The following is a 17,837-nucleotide window of genomic DNA, read 5'->3' on the forward strand; positions in this document are numbered from 1 at the left end:
GAACATTCAAGGGCCCCAAATCAATGGGTATTTGGTGGCAACATCGATGGTGCACTCATCCCCTGAATACTTGCATCTAATTTGCCAAAGTGTCTTCAAGCAGTGAATATTCAGCTGTAACGACTTGAGAATTGCACAGAGAAGACTGTTAGCTCTTAAGTATCTTAAAACTCTGCAGTAATTACACTGAAAGTCGCAATAGACTTGCTATAGCCTGATGCTGATTGTAGTATTAGCTGATACATTAGCAACCTGTAAGTTGTCCTCCATGCCACTAGCTGGCAGTCATTCACTATTATATTTTCAACAGGTCCAACAATATGCACTTTTGGCAGACTTGGCAGAAATTGCTAAAAATGTCCTGTGCTTGTTTGTATCAGTTTATTCTCTTATAAAATAATTGTGGTGGTAATAATAATAATAATAATAATAATAATATTATTAATAATAATTTGCCGTTTGCTAAAACTATATTTGACCAGTTCTCTCACCCCTTTATATGGCATAGAGATGCAGGGGACAGTTCAATCCTGTTCGTCTGCCCAGTCTCTGTCCAAGTGTTATATCCATTTGAGCCAATAGCCAAGCAGGACTAGAGCTGAGCATTCCAAATATGTGCTGAGTGACTGGTCCTCCATTCATTCACTAAGTCCCAACGGCCCCAGTGCCACACCACAGTGGTCTGACAGGACAGGAGGGCTGAGCACACAGTAGTCAAGAGGATCTAGAGCTAGAGACATCAGACAAGCTGAAATAGGGCTTACTGAGCCTCTCAGACAACACTGATAAACCAAACATTTTACAAATGCAAGTAATGCTAGTCTGCTTACAGTAGATCAATTTCCAGACAACTTGATGGATTTACTATCAGTCACTGAAAAACAATAGATTTTTGGAGTCACTGTTTTCCGGGTATCATCGAAAGCAGCTCCTGGCATAGGTTTTTTTTTTTTTTTTTTTTTAGGAGATTTCACTAATTATGTGAATCTGATCAACGCTCAGATATTTCAGTTTGCAGCCGCACACAGTATGGTGACCCAGATGAAACCCATAGGGTAGTAGTGTTGAGACTACAGTAGAATGCCTACAGTATGCCTAGAGACTGGCTGGCCCCTGTCCTGGCTGGACCCCAAAGCAGTTGAGGGACCTCGCCGTCTGCATTAAAAAAGTTTTTCAACAAAAAGAGTTTCCACTTTGAGACACCGTTAGCCTCAACATGGCAGTCCCCCTAAAGACAACTAGACCAGAAAGTGACTTTTGCTAGACAGGAGTAGAGTATACAATAAAAACCTGTTGTAAGAAAATAATTCAATGCAAGCAGACAGAGGCAGGTTTAAAGACTGAAAACATGGTAAGACATTTATTAGTTAACAATGGTGTCAAAACTACGAACTTGGAGGCCAGCATAGCTCAGCGCTTAAAACAACACTAAAGCACTATTCCTCTGTTGCAAGCACGCTATTTGTTTATCCAGAAAATAACCATGTCCACAGACAAGGTAGAGTATGTTGCATAATTGTATGAACGTATGACGCATTGCGACATCGAAGCAAGTCAAATTTGTAGTTTCTTATGTCTCATTTAATCGAACTACAGATACACTACCCAATCTAGTAAAGTTATACAGTGCGGTTATATCCGATATGGCCACAAAGTGAATGCAGACGTGCCGTTCACCCTGTTACGAGTTGATGAACTGCTGAAATTATTTTGGAAACATTATTTTAAGGTATACGAAAAACTTTTTAGTGTGGGTTTAAGGCGATGGCCGATTGAATCTCCAGAGCTGCGTCTTCCCTCTGCATTTAAGGCGTCGCCCTCTCTGGACTCATCATCAAATGATTAAGTGTCATCATGTCAAAGGTCACAAGGGCAGTTGGTTGACAAGGCTGCTGGTTATGACTAAAGCAAATGATGAAACATTTCTACTACAAGCCTTGGACTCATATCAGGTCTAAGCCTTGGACTCATATCAGGCCTAAGTTCAAACCTATCCTCCAAACCTGTTGCCTGGAACTCGGCTGTAGCCTTACACTGTGACTGTGGACATCCCTACGGCTGTGAAAAAATAATCTGTGCCTTTGTAGATCATCAAGCATGTCTATCCAATATCCAGCTGTCCAGGACCAGGGGTCTGTCGAGACAAAATTTCCTTCTCAGTGAACTCCGTGGGTTTGCTCTTTCAGAGGTATATCACAGTCCCCTCTGGCCCATCAAAACTTTTTGACAGAAGATTCTTGGCCAGACGACCTTGTGCACAGATTTGTTCCACTGAGCACAGCTCTCTTCCTGTGAAAAAGAAACTCACCGGTTTTAAGTAAACTGCTTGATTGGAAGAGAGATATTTCAACAAATCAAGACAAACTAGAAGGATATCAAAGCAAATATTCACTTAAATGCTTGAATTTGCTACAGTATGTCCAATAAAGAATCACCAGCCCTAACATCAGCGTAAGCAACAATTGTCCCACAACACCACAACACAAACAACTGCCCCACAACACAAGACACCAAAAGACACCAATATGCACAGGCAACAGTAGCACAACAATAACCCAGCAAGAGCACCACATCACATAAGTAACCCAGTGACAGGTGACATAATGAGGGTATAAGCAATCAAACAATGTGGTCCTAGACACACAGGTGTTCTCCTTCATCAGTCCCAGGTGTGTGGGTGACCTGCCTTGGACTCCACCTGCAGGACAATGACCCCTGGCACGACCTACAGAAACCTGATGTCCACAGCGGGTGAGAACTAGAATGCAGAATATTCCGGAGGCTGTGAGAGGCTAAGACCTGCTTTTGAACTAGCACACGGTAATAAGGACAGAGCGTTTTGCATTTGTTATGTAACTCAGGACTATCTAAAGTAAACTTAAAGTGATGGCATGAGAAAGACATTTCCCAACGTTCAACATTAACAAGCAAAAAAAAGAAAATCAGACAGATACAGACAGACATTATATACAGACATACAGACAGACAAACAGACAGACAGACAGTCTGACAGAAATCATCACTCTAATTGCCATTCATTAATTCCACCTTATGCCTCAGTGGTATGTGGTGAATGCAGGAGTGAAGTTCAAGACCTTCCTGACATTACCAAAGAGAGAGAGAGAGAGAGAGAGAGAGAGAGAGAAAGAAAGAGAAAGAGAGAGAAAGAGAGATAGAAAGAACATAAGACCCCTGAGATGGAGGGACTGTGGCTGCTGTGCAGCTTATTGGAATCTCCTCGGAGATAACAGGGAATCAATGGCTGACCCCGGCACAAAGATCATCCGACAGCGAGCCCCTCAATATGTCCGAAAGAATGTGCAATTTCATGAAAAAATAAAGCTGGCATGAAAGCCTGCTCTGCACACCTCCAACCTTCAACAGAAAAGAAGGGAAAAGAACACAGTGATAGAAGAATCTGAAGTCACATTTTTGTTGAAAGAAAAGATTTATGATGTGATAGATTTATCACCCAATATTTTGTTAGGGTGATGGATAATGTAAGTGTTCTGCCTAGCTGCTGATAGACTTTCGCACAAACAGCAATAAATATGGCAGACATTTCACACCTTCCGTGAAGAGATTTCCTCTCAAAGGGCTCCACACTCTTTCTGTTTCATAACACCTCCTTTGAGCTACATAATGCAGGTTTGACAGCAGCAGATCTGCAATTTACACTGATTTAAAACAATTGTTTCTGAAAATCAACTACTGTAAGATAAGGGTGTTTTGGCTCATGAGGGAGGACAACATAATCTCAAAGCCGAACAAACATGAGTTTTTAACAGTACAATGCTTTTTCACTGTCAGATCTGGATCTGAATAAAATGTTCAGGGAATGTTCTGGAAAGCAAACAGCTAGTACCTGTTCCAAGCGTTCAAACGACCTTTTGCAGATGTACTGGGACAGCCCACTCACTCACAGTCCACACAACCTGTGTAGGAGCAGCAATTTGAAGACCTCACTACTGTACATCTAAAAACACACAAAACAACACACGAGACAAGATTCTGGCTGAATCAGAAAGTTGAACCTTTTCATTACACACTCCCTTTCAAATACGAAAGGACATATGGCTATACTGACCATATAACTATGTAACATTTCTCTTCTAAAGAACACACTGGTCCCTAGGATAAAGTTGCTGATATATTTCACAATGACATCTCCCCAGCCCCCCACTCCCACCCACCCCCCCACCCACCCCTTGTCCTCAATAGCCACAATGGGACTGTGAGCTCCTACTCTGGCTAACAAAAGGCATTTTGTCAGAGTGGCAAAGAATCCTCCCCCCGGGAGACAGGAAGCCAGGTACAGGTACGTGTTGCACCTGATTGCGTGTGGGCCGCTCCGCGCCCATCAGGCCCTCAGCGCACCTCATCTGCATTGAGCCGTGCCGCGGGCAGAATCAGGTAATCAAGTCAGCAGGCAGCAATGCCAGCGCTTCCACATCCTTCCCTTTCCCAAGCATTTCTCAGCAATTTGGGGAACACACACACACACACACACACACACACACACACACACATGCGCGCGTGCACACACACACACACACACACACACACACACACACACACACACACACACACACACACACACACGCGCGCGCGAGCGTGCACACACACACACACACACACACACACACACACACACACACACACACACACACACACACACACACACACACGCGCGCGCGCGCGAGCGTGCACACACACACACACACACGCGCGAGCGTGCACACACACACACACGCGCGAGCGTGCACACACATGCACACGCGCTGCTTAGTGATTTTTCAATCATCCATTCCCTTTGTCATGGTGGCTAGTATCAGTGAACACTTTATTGAGTATTTTTCCCAGTTTCACAGAGGAATAGACAGCCATGACAAAACTAAAACGTATTGTAATACGATATGTCTTATGATATTCCCTAATTTGAAAAAAATAAATAAAAAACTATTTATGCTTCAAATGCCATAAAAGTAGCAGGCTATAAACTGTACATTTACACTGTAAATTGACATGTTTAACACGTAATTTCCCAAGACCAAGGAGGTAGAAGTGTGTTGGTGTTGTAATATAACAATTGATTATAACCTCTTGTTCATCCTAACAAACCTGACTCCACTTATTCTAGAAAGATATTCAGCATCACTGATAGTTTTATGCAATATTACTATCCCACAGCAGGCTTCCTTGTGGTCATATTGGATATAGCCTACAGTTTGCGCCTCCTTTGTCTTCTTGTTACACTTTTTACATGACCACATGACTAACATTGGTTGGAGAACTGAAAATGTGTCTAATGGAATCAACACTTCCTTCAGCAGGAACTTTGTATTCATTCTAAGATAAGGTTACTCCAAAAAAAATCACCAAGAATGGGGAACATACCAAGTTTGCAAAATGTTGATTAGGACATCAACACAATTGAGTGACTTATAGGCAACTAATAGCCAACTTCTCTATTTCGCTTGGATTTCCTCTTTCATCGTTCACCGAAACCAAAGAAAGTACCAAAGGTACGCATTGGTTAGGACTTTGGATGGCTGAAGATATTACTAGAGAAACATAATGAATAGAGAAGTGTGTGTTTGGCATCTGCGGAATGGAATCCACCTTTGTGCTTTTAGGGGTGTCGACTACATTTGATCAAAGTCTACGGTATGTAGCCTGCCTATTGTTGTCGTCTCTAAATAGGATGTGAAAGTGATAGTTTATTAACGGAGATATGGGAATAATTTTCCTGTCGTTTTTAACTAGCCTACTACATATTGCAAAAGGAAGAACTGACTTTTCCATATAGGCCTACATAATGTGGACTAAAGAACGCAATAAAATCCCCGTGGTGGTGGTGGTGGGGCGGGTGGTGTTCAGAGGAATGATTAGCCAAGCTGACTTCTATGTGCTGTTTACACTGAGAGACAGACAGGGTGAAAGATCACGTTGAAATTTGTCAGTCACAGTCGAGGTTCAGTGGCAGTCCAAGTCCAGGAAAAGGATATCAAAGTGAGTAGAACATTTCGCCATTATTTAGGCCTACTTTTTAGTCACCCAATTTGTGTTATCAAGACACTTGTATGGCAGATTACATTGTTTACTCAAACCCTTCCTATACAGTAGCCTACACGTACAGGTCATGACAGAAATGTTGCCTATGAACTAAGCAGGGGGAAGGAAAACTGCTGGCTACACACGCGTACTCAATCAGAAAAGTCTTGTATACATTGTATATATTTCTATATGGTTAAAATTACCTTTCGTTTCCCTTTGCTGACGGTACATTTTTTGACATGTTAGGCATATGGATCCGTTCACTGCGACAACTGCAAGCGCGGCTATACAGCAAGTCGCAAAGTTTTTAGGGTGCAAACCGACCTCATTTGAAGTTGCCAAATTCCTTGATGACCACGATGATTTGCGTCACCTGCGTGAGCAATTTCTCATTCCAAAAGTGTCACAATTACCACCGTGTAAGTAGCCCCGTCTTTTATTTTCAGTGGTTGTGTTGTTGTATGCTATGTGAAGTTGTTTAACACTTGTCTGCGTAAGCGTTGCATAAGCTGGTTTCTGCTGTACCTTGTGCATATGTTGTGTGCGAGTCTCAAATAGGTCAGGTGACATATTTCTGCACGGGTCATCTGCATTTTTATCAGGTGCAGCTTCAGGTGCACACCTCTGCATTGCATCTTTTTTTTTTTTGGAGTCCTTTTGGGGACAAAGAACAGTCTGTACCCAAAACGAGGATGCTTCATCATCGATGAGTGAATGTATTGCACTAATGCGTCGTTAATCTTCTTATACCGCAGCTGACCCCGCTCTGGTTGACGGCGCCGAGGAGTGCCTCTACTTTGTGGGGAACTCATTAGGGCTGCAGCCAAAACTGGCCAGACAGTACCTGGAGGAAGAGCTGGAGAAATGGGCACAGATGTGAGTTGTGCCAGGCTTGTCCAATGGCATCGTTATAATGTGTGATGATGGGAAGGTCTTTTTATGATTCTGTTGCGCTTGTGCATTGTGTGTGCGTGTGTGTGTGTGTGTGTGTGTGTGTGTGTGTGTGTGTGTGTGTGTGTGTGTGTGTGTGTGTGTGTGGACAAGTAATATCACATTACTGGCAGATGACTGCAACTAATCAACCCCCCTCCAGTGTTTGAGTGAAGAAACAACTTTAGATCTGGACATTTCAATCCCTCATCTCTGCTACAGTGGAAAGCCTATCTGCAGCCTTATGGCAGTTTCACAGTCTCTGCACCTGAATCATCTGTGTGCTTCCATCTAATTCTGCTGGTGTTTGGCCCTCTCTCCAGGGGAGTGCACGGTCATATGGAGGGCTCTCGTCCTTGGGCCTGGGCAGAGAACAACATCGAACAGCTCATGGCCAACGTCGTAGGTAATGGAACCTGTATAACGATACACATGATACATATTGTTATTATTATTCTAATTATATGCATATTAATTATTTTAATCATTATAATTATACCAGACATAATTATAATGGGACGATATAACTGCCAGTTATATGGCATACATGGAAAGGTCTGCTTAGTACTGTATGAGGCTAGATTTGAACAGAATCCAGTTTGTAAAAGTGTTTGCTAAAGAGTACAGCATTATCGTGGTTGATTATGTCTGAGTATTAATGTGAAGAAATCACATTAGTTGACATGAGATTGCGGACATACATATTTATGAAGTCTGATGAGACTGGAGATTGTGAGATATCAGAAGGGATTTAACCTCAGGTATCACTGTGAATTTTATCCTTAAAATGCAGAGTTGTTTCCCTAGTCATAGTGGTTCGTGAAGTATTCATCAGTTTTACCATTGCATCATTCATAAATGATTGCAGTTGGGATTAAGAAGTGAGAAATTTTGGATGGCCGCTAAAAGCAAACGCTGTCCAAACACCATCAATATTGTATTAGTAGTTTGTGCTGATCAGCTGTGGAAAAAAATGAAATGTGAAAAATCTTAACAGCACTTTGCATACAAAGGTGTAGCCTACTGAAATGAATAACTGCTGCAAATCTTATTAATACCAAGCTATTTGTCAGTGACAGTGCGATTTTACATAATTAACCCAACAGGGATATTGTTGTATAACTCTAATCATTCATCAGGCTTCAGCAGACATTCTTGTTGTTCAAAACCAAAGGGAAATGTTACTGATAGCAGAACATATTGACTGATCCTGATGGTAGCACATAGCATGTGTATCCTGTGGCTATCACCATCACTGTTTTTAGTTTTTGTTTGTTTGTTTGTTTGTTTGTTTGTAGGTGCTAAGCGAGAAGAAGTAGCCCTGATGAACGGCCTGACGGTCAACCTTCATCTTTTGCTGGTAAGACCCATGACCCACGCCTGCAGCCTGCAATCACTGATAGAGTGCTGAGTGCTGTATGTGTACCTCCTCTGATGATCCACTTTAACATCTTGCTGTAATTGCTTTCACTCCAAAGCTTTCCTTTTACAAACCGACAACGGAACGACACAAAATTCTTTTAGAGGACAAGGCCTTTCCCTCTGACCATGTAAGCATTATTTTCTTTCCTTCAATATCAGTTGGTAAGTGTTTTGAGGTTCGATGGGACTTCAAAAGCACACACTGGATGTTTTTCTTTTTGCACAGAAAATTGCATGCACTTTTAAATTTCAATTTAAATTTAAATTTGTACCGTACATTTACAGTGACATTAAATATATTCTATTCTATTCTATTCTATTCTATTTCATCGGAGCCTTTGCCAGATTCAAAGCCTGTTCTTCTAACTGCACACACATACTTATGTGCCCTCCTTACAGTATGCTGTGGAATCTCAAATCTCCCTGCGAGGTTTCGACCCGGCGAAAAGCATGTTGCTGATGTCACCTAGAGAGGTACCAGTCTGCTCACCTTCCTCGTCCCTCTCCAAACATTCACATTTAGGTCTAGAGTGAGAAAAAGCAACAACAACAACAACAACAGCAACAAAACAAGATGGCTGATCTGACTAGCTTGTTCGGGAGGGAGGTCTGCCTAGCAGCATGCCATCTTTTGTCCTGCTAATAGTTTCATTGACGTGTTGTGCTGGCTATCCTTGCCTGTGGGCCTAAGCCAACTGCGGTCAGGGGAGATGTCCCCTCTCATTAAGAGTGACGGGCCCTGTGAGCCCCAACCTCTGCTGACCACAGAGTCCCTCTGTTGCTTTTTGCCGATCCGCCAGGGCGAGCACACGTTGAGGACGAAGGACATCCTGAGTGTGATTGAAAAGGAGGGCGATTCGATCGCCGTTATTCTCTTCAGCGGAGTGCAGTATTACACCGGACAGCTCTTTGACATGGCCGCCATCACCAAGGCCGGCCAGGCCAAGGTAAGACTCAATCATGTCAAGGGCACAGCGGCATTGTGGGTCTTGTAGTTCTCCCATGCAGATGCGTAATTGTTAAGATGCTTCATTAGCAAGACTTCCTTTGTGAGCTCACTCTTCCTCACCCCACATAACCTGTGCTTGTTCATTTTACTACATACTGATGTCCTTACAGGGGAAATGTGTGTTTCACTCAGATTCAATGCTTAATCTATTCTCGTCTAAGTGCAAACTTTGGTGCCTGGGTGAACCTTGACATACTTCTTAGCAAATTTGAATTCGCTCTGCAGGTTTGTCTGGAGACCTTACAACTGAAGTTGATTTCCAAATCACCACAAACTCAGAAAACGATCACAACTGTTTATCCACACAGGGGTGCTTTATCTGATGACAGACAGAGGAGTATAAAGCAGCGCTGTTCAACACAACCAATGGCTGCTCTGGTTACGTCAGTCTTAAACAACGTTGATGTGTATTTTCTTTGGAATTGAGAACACAGCATTTAAAGCCCTGATTGACAAGAACATGAACATGCTGTACCTCTTTAAAGAGTTGATAAGAGTTAAATGCACCAAGCCGGTTTAAGTTTAACTTCTCTGCTGGTTATGCTCCTTGGAAGTTGGAAATAAGTAAACTTTTTAGTGTAAGGTCACAAGAAGTATTCTCAATTTGCATTTTCTGAGCAAGAAACAGACACACACACACACACACACACACACACACACACAGACACACACACACACACACACACACACACACACACACACACACACACACACACACACACACACACGCACACACGCACACACACACACACACATTCTTTCTCTCTCTCTCTCTCTGTCGCTGTCACTGTCTCTCTCTCTCTCACTCTCACTTTCACTCTCTCTTTCTCTTCACAAACACACACACACACACACACACACACACACACACACACACAGAGTAAGCCACCACACCTTTAACCTCATCATCCCAAATCAATAGAGTCACACCCCCCTCTGTTGGCAGCATTGCAGCACTGCCCCGGCCCCCCTGTAATGTGATGATGATTCAAACTGATGAGTCATCCCCCGGCCAACAAAACACCTGTGAAGTGGCCGCCGCCTCCTCTGCAGGAGGACGCGGTGATTTCTCTGTCGCCGTGGCCCCTGGTGTCTGCTCAAACAATGGGGGATGAAGACCGCGTTTGAAGCGCCCGCTGCTGCGGCGGCTCCAGATCCAAGTGTTTAATGACGGCATTTGTCACCCCTGCGATGGGTTTGCTGTTTTTTTTCGTGGTCAAGGGCCTTTTTTTTTGTCTGCTGCACAGTCATCTTCTTAAGAGCCAGGGTCAAAAACGCCGGTGGTGGGGCCGACAAATATGACATCACTCAGCTGACCTTCAGAAAGGGTATAAAGTCAGCGGTGAAATGCTCCACTCCATGTGAAGACCCTCTTTTGAGAGCTATTTGTTGTGGGGTGAAATACACAATTGCTTTGCTCTGTGTGGTTGAGCTATAGGGTATTAAATCACACTGCTTGTTGACCGGCCCTGTGCAAATAGTCACAGTTGCTGCTGTGCGTGTGTGTGTGTGTGTGTGTGTGTGTGTGTGTGTGTGTGTGTGTGTGTGTGTGTGTGTGTGTGTGTGTGTGTGTGTGTGTGTGTGTGTGTGTGTGTGTGTGTGAGTGAGTGTGTGTGTGAGTGAGTGCGAATGTGGGACTGGCCAGGCCACTGTGTCCCAGCTTGCTTGCTTGCTATGTCCAGCTGTGATGATGTGTTTGGTTTGTTGTGTACTGTCTGCAGGGCTACCATGTGAGCTGTGTGTGTGTGTGTGTGTTTGGGCACCGCAGGGCTGTTACGTGGGCTTCGACTGCGCACACGCGGTGGGGAACGCGGACCTGCGTCTGCACGACTGGGGAGTGGACTTTGCCTGCTGGTGCAGCTACAAGGTCAGGCCTCCCAGAGTAACCTGTCCGCTCCACTCGTCTCCTCCCATCTCTCAACACCCGCCATCCAACTGACAGGCACACTCCCCCTATCCCAACTCCCCCCTATCCCAACTCCCCCTTATCCCAACAGCCTCCTATCCCAACAGCCTATGCTTTTACTAGGACTTTTCCTAAATATTTTTTTTTCTGATGTGAGGCCCAGCAACTCCAGCATATATATACTATATATAATATAATATATATATATACATATATATACATTTGCCTGAATATCTTTTGAATACATTTTCATTTTAAAAGTTAAAATGTTCAAAGGATATGTTACTAGACACACACACAGACACAAGGACAGACACACAAAGACAGGCACACACACAGATTGTATCTGCAGTGCCCATAGGAATGATTTCACATGCTGCTGATAATACATTTGATTAGATTTCAAATAAATGTATGCACAGTGGATGCATACATTCAATTGCTTATTCTATAGAGATAAATACATCATACCATATAGCCTTGGCTCCTTTTTTTATCATGGATTTCCACCTCAGGGAAATCTTCTGGAACACATCTTGACGAGGTTATTCATGTTCTTAGACTATCTTGCTTCTGAATGTTGTAATGTTAACTTAGCCTGCAGCAGCGGATGCCTGCTTTATTAAAACTCCTTTGATTGTTTATCTTACGTACACCCCCACATGTCTGTCAATTAACCCCCACCCACTGCTTTTGCATTGTATCTGATGACTGATTTGTTGATCCAGTAATCATCCAATTAAATGCCAGCATGGGGGGAAAGCACAATTATGGCAATCATTGTGGAAGTTGTAATTATGTGTCATACTTGCGTGACAAGAGAAAAAAACGCCTCTTTTGTTCTGAAGAATGACATCACGGAAATGAAGAGAAAGTGAACTTAAAGTGAAGAAAGTAAAGAGAAGTGCAGTGAAGGCAACTGTGTGTGTGTGTGGTTGTGGTTGTGTGTGTGTGTGTGTGTTTCCTCTTTTGCGCAGTATGTGAACTCTGGGGCAGGAGGGTTGGCAGGTGCTTATATCCATGAGAGACATGCCCACACAATCAAACCAGCGTGAGTCAACGTCTACTGTACTTCCTCTTGATGTGGAGAACGCTCACTGCCGTTATCAGTCACTGTTGCAATATGGACAAGTACACTGTGCATTGTACATGACGCGTACTGTATGCAGTTGATCTACATTATACTTTCTAATTAGAATGACAATTCTTACTGTAATTTGTTTATCCTGTAGTTGTGCACATCTCTCTTCTAATTAGCAATATTCTAATTAGTTTACCTTGTAGTTATGTGCCTCTGTCTTGGTTGTAGATTGACAGGGTGGTGGGGGCATAATTTAAAGACACGATTCCAAATGGATAACCGTGAGTATTCAAACATTTACCAAATCACAGAAAAACATGTTGTTGTGATTTATGCATTTATTTAGAATGAGCATATTACAAGGGTGTATTTGAATTAAATGTATTTGTCAATAGGCAAGCCCATTTATAATGAGGTAATATCCAAATAGATATTGTAATCACTGTATCCAAAGTGAGAAAGATCACACTGTACATTTTGGGGTCAACTGTAATGCTCTGGTCTAGAGTGCCACCTTGTGGACAGTTTTACTCTTTACACAAGAGATCAGAAACATTCAGGACTAAAATGTACAGTATGTTGACGGTCTACAGTATGTGTGTGTGACTAATCAATTTCCACCTCACAGACATGGACCCAATACCTGGAATTGGCGGATTCAGATTGTCAAATCAACCTATTCTTCTGGTGTGTCCACTACAAGCAAGCTTGGAGGTGAAACTCAATGCTTTTTCGATAGAGATTTGCACAATCATGCATTCCAACGAAGCCTTTATCTATCTACCTTCTAACTTTCTCGTTGGACAATCAGGTGTTTAATATGACCAACATGAAGGCCCTGCGGAGGAAGTCCCGCCTGCTGACGGGTTACCTGGAGTACCTGATCACGCACTACTACACCAAACAGGAGGACGCGCCGCACAAGCCCTACGTGGACATCATCACCCCGGCCAACCCCGAGGAGAGGGGCTGCCAACTGTCCCTGTCCTTCTCCGTACCCATACGCGCCATGTTCAAGGAGCTGGAGAAGAGGGGTGTGGCGGTGAGTTAGCATTCATTACTACTTCAGGAGAGAGAGAGAGAGAGAGAGAGAGAGAGAGAGAGAGAGAGAGAGAGAGAGAGAGAGAGAGAGAGAGAGAGAGAGAGAGAGAGAGAGAGAGAGAGAGAGAGAGAGAGAGAGAGAGAGAGAGAGAGAGAGAGAGAGAGAGGTAAAATAGTTTTTTTTGTTGTTTTGTATAAGTTTCTTTTTCTACAGTGTAACAGCCTACTACTGCTGAAGCTATTACTGTCCTTTTAAAATAATTTACGATCTACTCTTTTGATATTATTATTATTATTGTTGTTTTTTTTGCAATTATTTCATTTTTATCCCCTTACTAATGCAACATTGATTATTAACATGTTATACTACATCGACACATTCATGCCAATAAAGCAATATTTGATTTGATTTGATTTGAGAGAGAGAGAGAGAGAGAGAGCGAGAGAACCACAACCTTGGTCTTCACATCATTTTTGATGTGCTCACTGTTTCGTAAATCTGCAACTAACCGATCACTACTGTTTGTTTGCCCTCTATCTTAGATAAGACTAAGTTACCACAGTTCAGTCCGTGGACTTTGTCTCTTATCAGGGCTCATGGTTAAAGACATTGTCTGGAGAAATAAGCACAACATTTTTTAATATACCTTTTAATTAGAATACAATCAATATGTTGTTTGATAATTGGGATGTATTACAAGAGTTTCATCTATAAAGTTTAAGATTTTATCAAATGTACTAATTCACAATTTTGCGATTGATAAGAATGTAGGTCAAGGTCAAGACACTATATAGGTAACTGTGTGACTTTCAGGGGTAGTTTCAACTTTGCTTATCATTACATCATGGTCCTTAGTGAAAATATAATAGCATAAACCTCTGGTAGTGAATGGAGTTCATTACAGAAACACATATGTTGGAATAACAGCGACCTCTGGTGGTTAGTGGGGTGCACTTACACATGTGATGGAATAACAGCGACCTCTGGTGGTTAGTGGGGTGCACCTACACATGTGATGGAATAACAGCGACCCCTGGTGGATAGTGGGGTTCACTCACACACACTGTGAGTTGGAATAACCTGATAATAAACTTCTTGCACATATTTCACAGTATATGCTTATATGTGTAATGATGAATTTAGATAATACGGCAATTTAACTTTTTCAATTTGAATTACAGAAAATGTTTTCCATGATATTCAGATGCATCTGAATGGAACAAATCACAAAAACTATTGGACACTAACTTCTCCCTTTTTCTTTTTTTTTTTAAATATAATCTTTTATTTACTATTTTCTATTTTTTGATTGCCACTCTTTTACCATGTGTATGGTTTACTATCTAGCTTTCTTGTAACCGTCTTGCCCCCCCCCCCCCCTCCCTTGTTTATGAAACTCAATAAACAGTTCATAACAACAACAACAAAAAAAATTGGATGATAAAAAAATTGGACACTGTAGTGATTCAATCCCCTTATTTTTACCTGCCCATTTTCCGTGTTGCCCACAGCTTGACATGAGGGAGCCCAACGTTTTGAGGATTGCCCCGGCCCCTCTCTACAACTCCTTCTCAGACGTCCACCGCCTCATCTCTGCTGTGGGAGCAGCACTGCATGCTAGCAAAGAGCTTAGCCAGTGATGCCTACAGCATCCAACAGCCCTTCCTCCAGCCAGGTACACAGCAGGTGTTATTGAATCATGGGAAAGAGAGTCTCTGTGATGAATCCAGTGCCATAGCTGGGTTCATTCCCCAGCCTTTTGTGCTTGGCTTTTAAACACAACGCATTGTCCCCTAGTGAATTTACAGTAATCTCTCAGGTCAGGGTTTGACCTTAACAGGGAAGCTACACCAGGTGCGCAACTGAAGCGCTGGATTTGCTTAGTGTAAAAATAGTTTTTACAAGACTGGTCTAATATTTCGAACATACGCACCACTATCATATCTGGTGTAACCGGTAACCAGTTCTACTGACACAGTGGAAGCTACTGTAATTGTTGCTGCAGACACAATGTAAATGCAACACTTCAGTTACGTTGCCAGTGTAGCTCCCCTGTACGGTCTCCCTATAGTTTGGGTGTGAATCTATGCTGGTCAGCTGCTAATTCAAGATCAGTTCAGGTTTCAAACTAGCCGTGCTGAATGTCATAGGATCGATTCCTATTGATTACAGTGATGAAATGTATAACTTCTCTGTGTTGTAAGTGTCTACTGATACAGAGGTGTACTGATAATGCCAGCATAGTGCCAAGAGACTATTGATATGTCTACTCTACTACATAACCAAATATGCCTGTAACCTCACTGACAAGGTGCTGTTCTTTATCTAATTCCGCATACATACTGTGGCCCTGTATATATTTTCAGCTTGTTGGATTAAACATTAAATGTTTACAGCATAACGCACAACATACATAGAGTTGGAGCTGTTTGATTCCTTTCTATTGTCTCCTCTTATTTATTTATTATTTATTTTCTGGGGCTTTTATGCCTTTAATGTTATAGGATAGTGGAGAATGACAGGAAGTGAATGGGAGAGAGAGTCGGGGTGGGATCCGGAAAGGGCCAAGGGGCGGGAATCGAGCCCGGGTCGCCGGCGTGCGGTGTAAGAGCCCCAGCCAGTTGCGCCACAGCTGGGACCTATTGTCTCCTCTTATAACAGAGCCTGGATGGACTGAGGAGCCTCTTAATGGGCTACTTGCATGCATGGCTCGATTGTGTCTGGTAGAGCCAGGTGTGTTTGAACCTGCTGTTATTGTTAACGTAATTAGCGTCTACACGGATCGTTATGATACAGAAGTTACAGAGTTATGCGTGTTCAAATATTTATTATTGGGCAAACAAGATATTCAGTGTCAGAGTGAAGATGTAAGGAGCAGAATATAACCAAAGATGCCGTTACAAGACAGTTCACGCTCCACTGGAAAAAAAAAGTGTTCATTACAAATCCTTTAAATCAACTTGAATTACAGTAACATCTGTTTTCCCCCTGGACAATAACTCAGCATCTAAACTGTGTTGGGGTGGCAACACATATACTTCTACGTAACGTGTAACTGCAGTCAGGGAACCGTTCGGTATAAAAGCCATCCGGACACTTACGTGCACATGGATTGGACTAAAGACTACATTGAAAACATTTTCCATTTGAGTTTTTCACACATGTTTTCTTTTGGTATAGATCAAGGCTTACCGGTAATATATGCATAGGAAGTCAGTCCAAATTGTTTCATAATGTCTGTTCCTCATTTGTCTCTTTGAGTGCCTGTACCTCAGCATAGTTCATTGCATATAACAGAATTACAGACGCCCATGCTGTTAGAGCATGTGCTGTGTGAGTACGTCAGGAGATGCTGTGTACGTATATGGGCCTAATGTGGGTGGGCAGATATTTATAGGCCAATGCCCACAAGACGCTGTCAGCATGATGCAAGCTGTTTGCAAGTGAGTAGCTGGATGATTAGATGCATAGAAATAGCAAAAGTGAGTAAATAAACAGATACAGATAAATAGATAAAAACATTTGCTACAGTTGCACCGCAAAATCCAATTCGGTACTCATTCAGGGTAATGGGCAATTTTGAAGTGAAATTATTGCTCCGAGCTCTGCAAGTTTAAAGCCACACATACAAAGACAGCTGAATAGTATATTACCATCATATAGCATAAAGTCTCGATTCTAGTAATGCCGATTACTGGTATTAAAGCACTTCACTCAGACACCCAGTCATTGTAAGTGAATGCCTCATTATGGATTAGATTCCATGCATCTGAGGAAGAGAATGAACTATGATGAAACAACTGGACAATTTCTTTGTGAGGAAAGGGAGATTTTCCCCATGAAATCTGATGAGGGATTCACACTGGGACCGTCTAGTGTGAATTTCCTCTTCGTAAGAACTGATTGCTTCATTAATTGAATTAAACATAAAGCAACTGCTTTGCAGAGGGTGGGGATCATTGCTTCTCATAGCCATGGTAGAAATGGGTTAGATGTTTCAAATATAGGCCTATTGAGCGTAGCCCACTGAAGCCATCTTTGATACTTAATTATTGCCTCCCCCCATTCAATTGCCTCTATTTAGTGGAAGAAATGGGTGCATCAGCCATTTGTGTTTGCTTTCCTGCGATCAGGGCTTTTTATGAAGTTAGATAATAGAAATTAATATGTCTTTACAGACGTTGATAATTCCTTAGTTGATTGCTCCAGAATGTTTGCTTTGAGACACAAAGATTTGTTGAGGGCAATTTGGGCTACGACGTATCTGGAATAGTTTTAAAAGGAACCAAAAGAACATTGAAACGTATAAAGTTAACAGATGAGATACACCATCATTTTCGCTGATCACACACCATTCATTGTAATAAAAACCTTATGAAATGCAACCTGA

At 42.4% G+C, this 17,837-nt stretch overlaps 1 protein-coding gene across 2 annotated transcripts; it reads left to right on the forward strand.

Moving 5' to 3' along the window:
* Nucleotides 1-5,554: 5,554 nt before the first annotated feature.
* On the forward strand, nt 5,555-15,859 carry kynu (kynureninase). Of its 2 annotated transcripts, none has more exons than XM_062527211.1 (14): nt 5,555-5,667; nt 6,304-6,476; nt 6,813-6,933; nt 7,311-7,393; nt 8,286-8,347; nt 8,466-8,537; nt 8,809-8,883; nt 9,210-9,356; nt 11,187-11,285; nt 12,302-12,375; nt 12,634-12,686; nt 13,034-13,119; nt 13,217-13,447; nt 14,959-15,859. In XM_062527211.1, the coding sequence occupies exons 1-14, from the start codon at nt 5,612-5,614 to the stop codon at nt 15,085-15,087; spliced, it is 1,461 nt and encodes a 486-aa protein (XP_062383195.1). In that variant the 5' UTR covers nt 5,555-5,611; the 3' UTR covers nt 15,088-15,859. The 2 variants fall into 2 exon arrangements, with proteins under 2 accessions (XP_062383195.1, XP_062383196.1); XM_062527212.1 differs by lacking the exon at nt 5,555-5,667 and adding an exon at nt 5,863-6,012.
* Nucleotides 15,860-17,837: the final 1,978 nt, after the last annotated feature.

Source organism: Sardina pilchardus, chromosome 23 (assembly GCF_963854185.1).
Source record: "Sardina pilchardus chromosome 23, fSarPil1.1, whole genome shotgun sequence".
In the NCBI taxonomy this organism is placed as follows: domain Eukaryota; kingdom Metazoa; phylum Chordata; class Actinopteri; order Clupeiformes; family Clupeidae; genus Sardina; species Sardina pilchardus.

What these genes read in the sequence shown, in the direction of transcription:
- kynu (XM_062527211.1), top strand. Translation starts at nt 5,612, where the DNA reads ATGGAATCCACCTTTGTGCTTTTAGGGGTGTCGACTACATTTGATCAA. An exon ending in AGTGTCACAATTACCACCGT is followed by an intron (nt 6,477 to 6,812) that starts GTAAGTAGCCCC and finishes CTTATACCGCAG; the next exon opens with CTGACCCCGCTCTGGTTGAC. An exon ending in TGCTGATGTCACCTAGAGAG is followed by an intron (nt 8,884 to 9,209) that starts GTACCAGTCTGC and finishes CCGATCCGCCAG; the next exon opens with GGCGAGCACACGTTGAGGAC.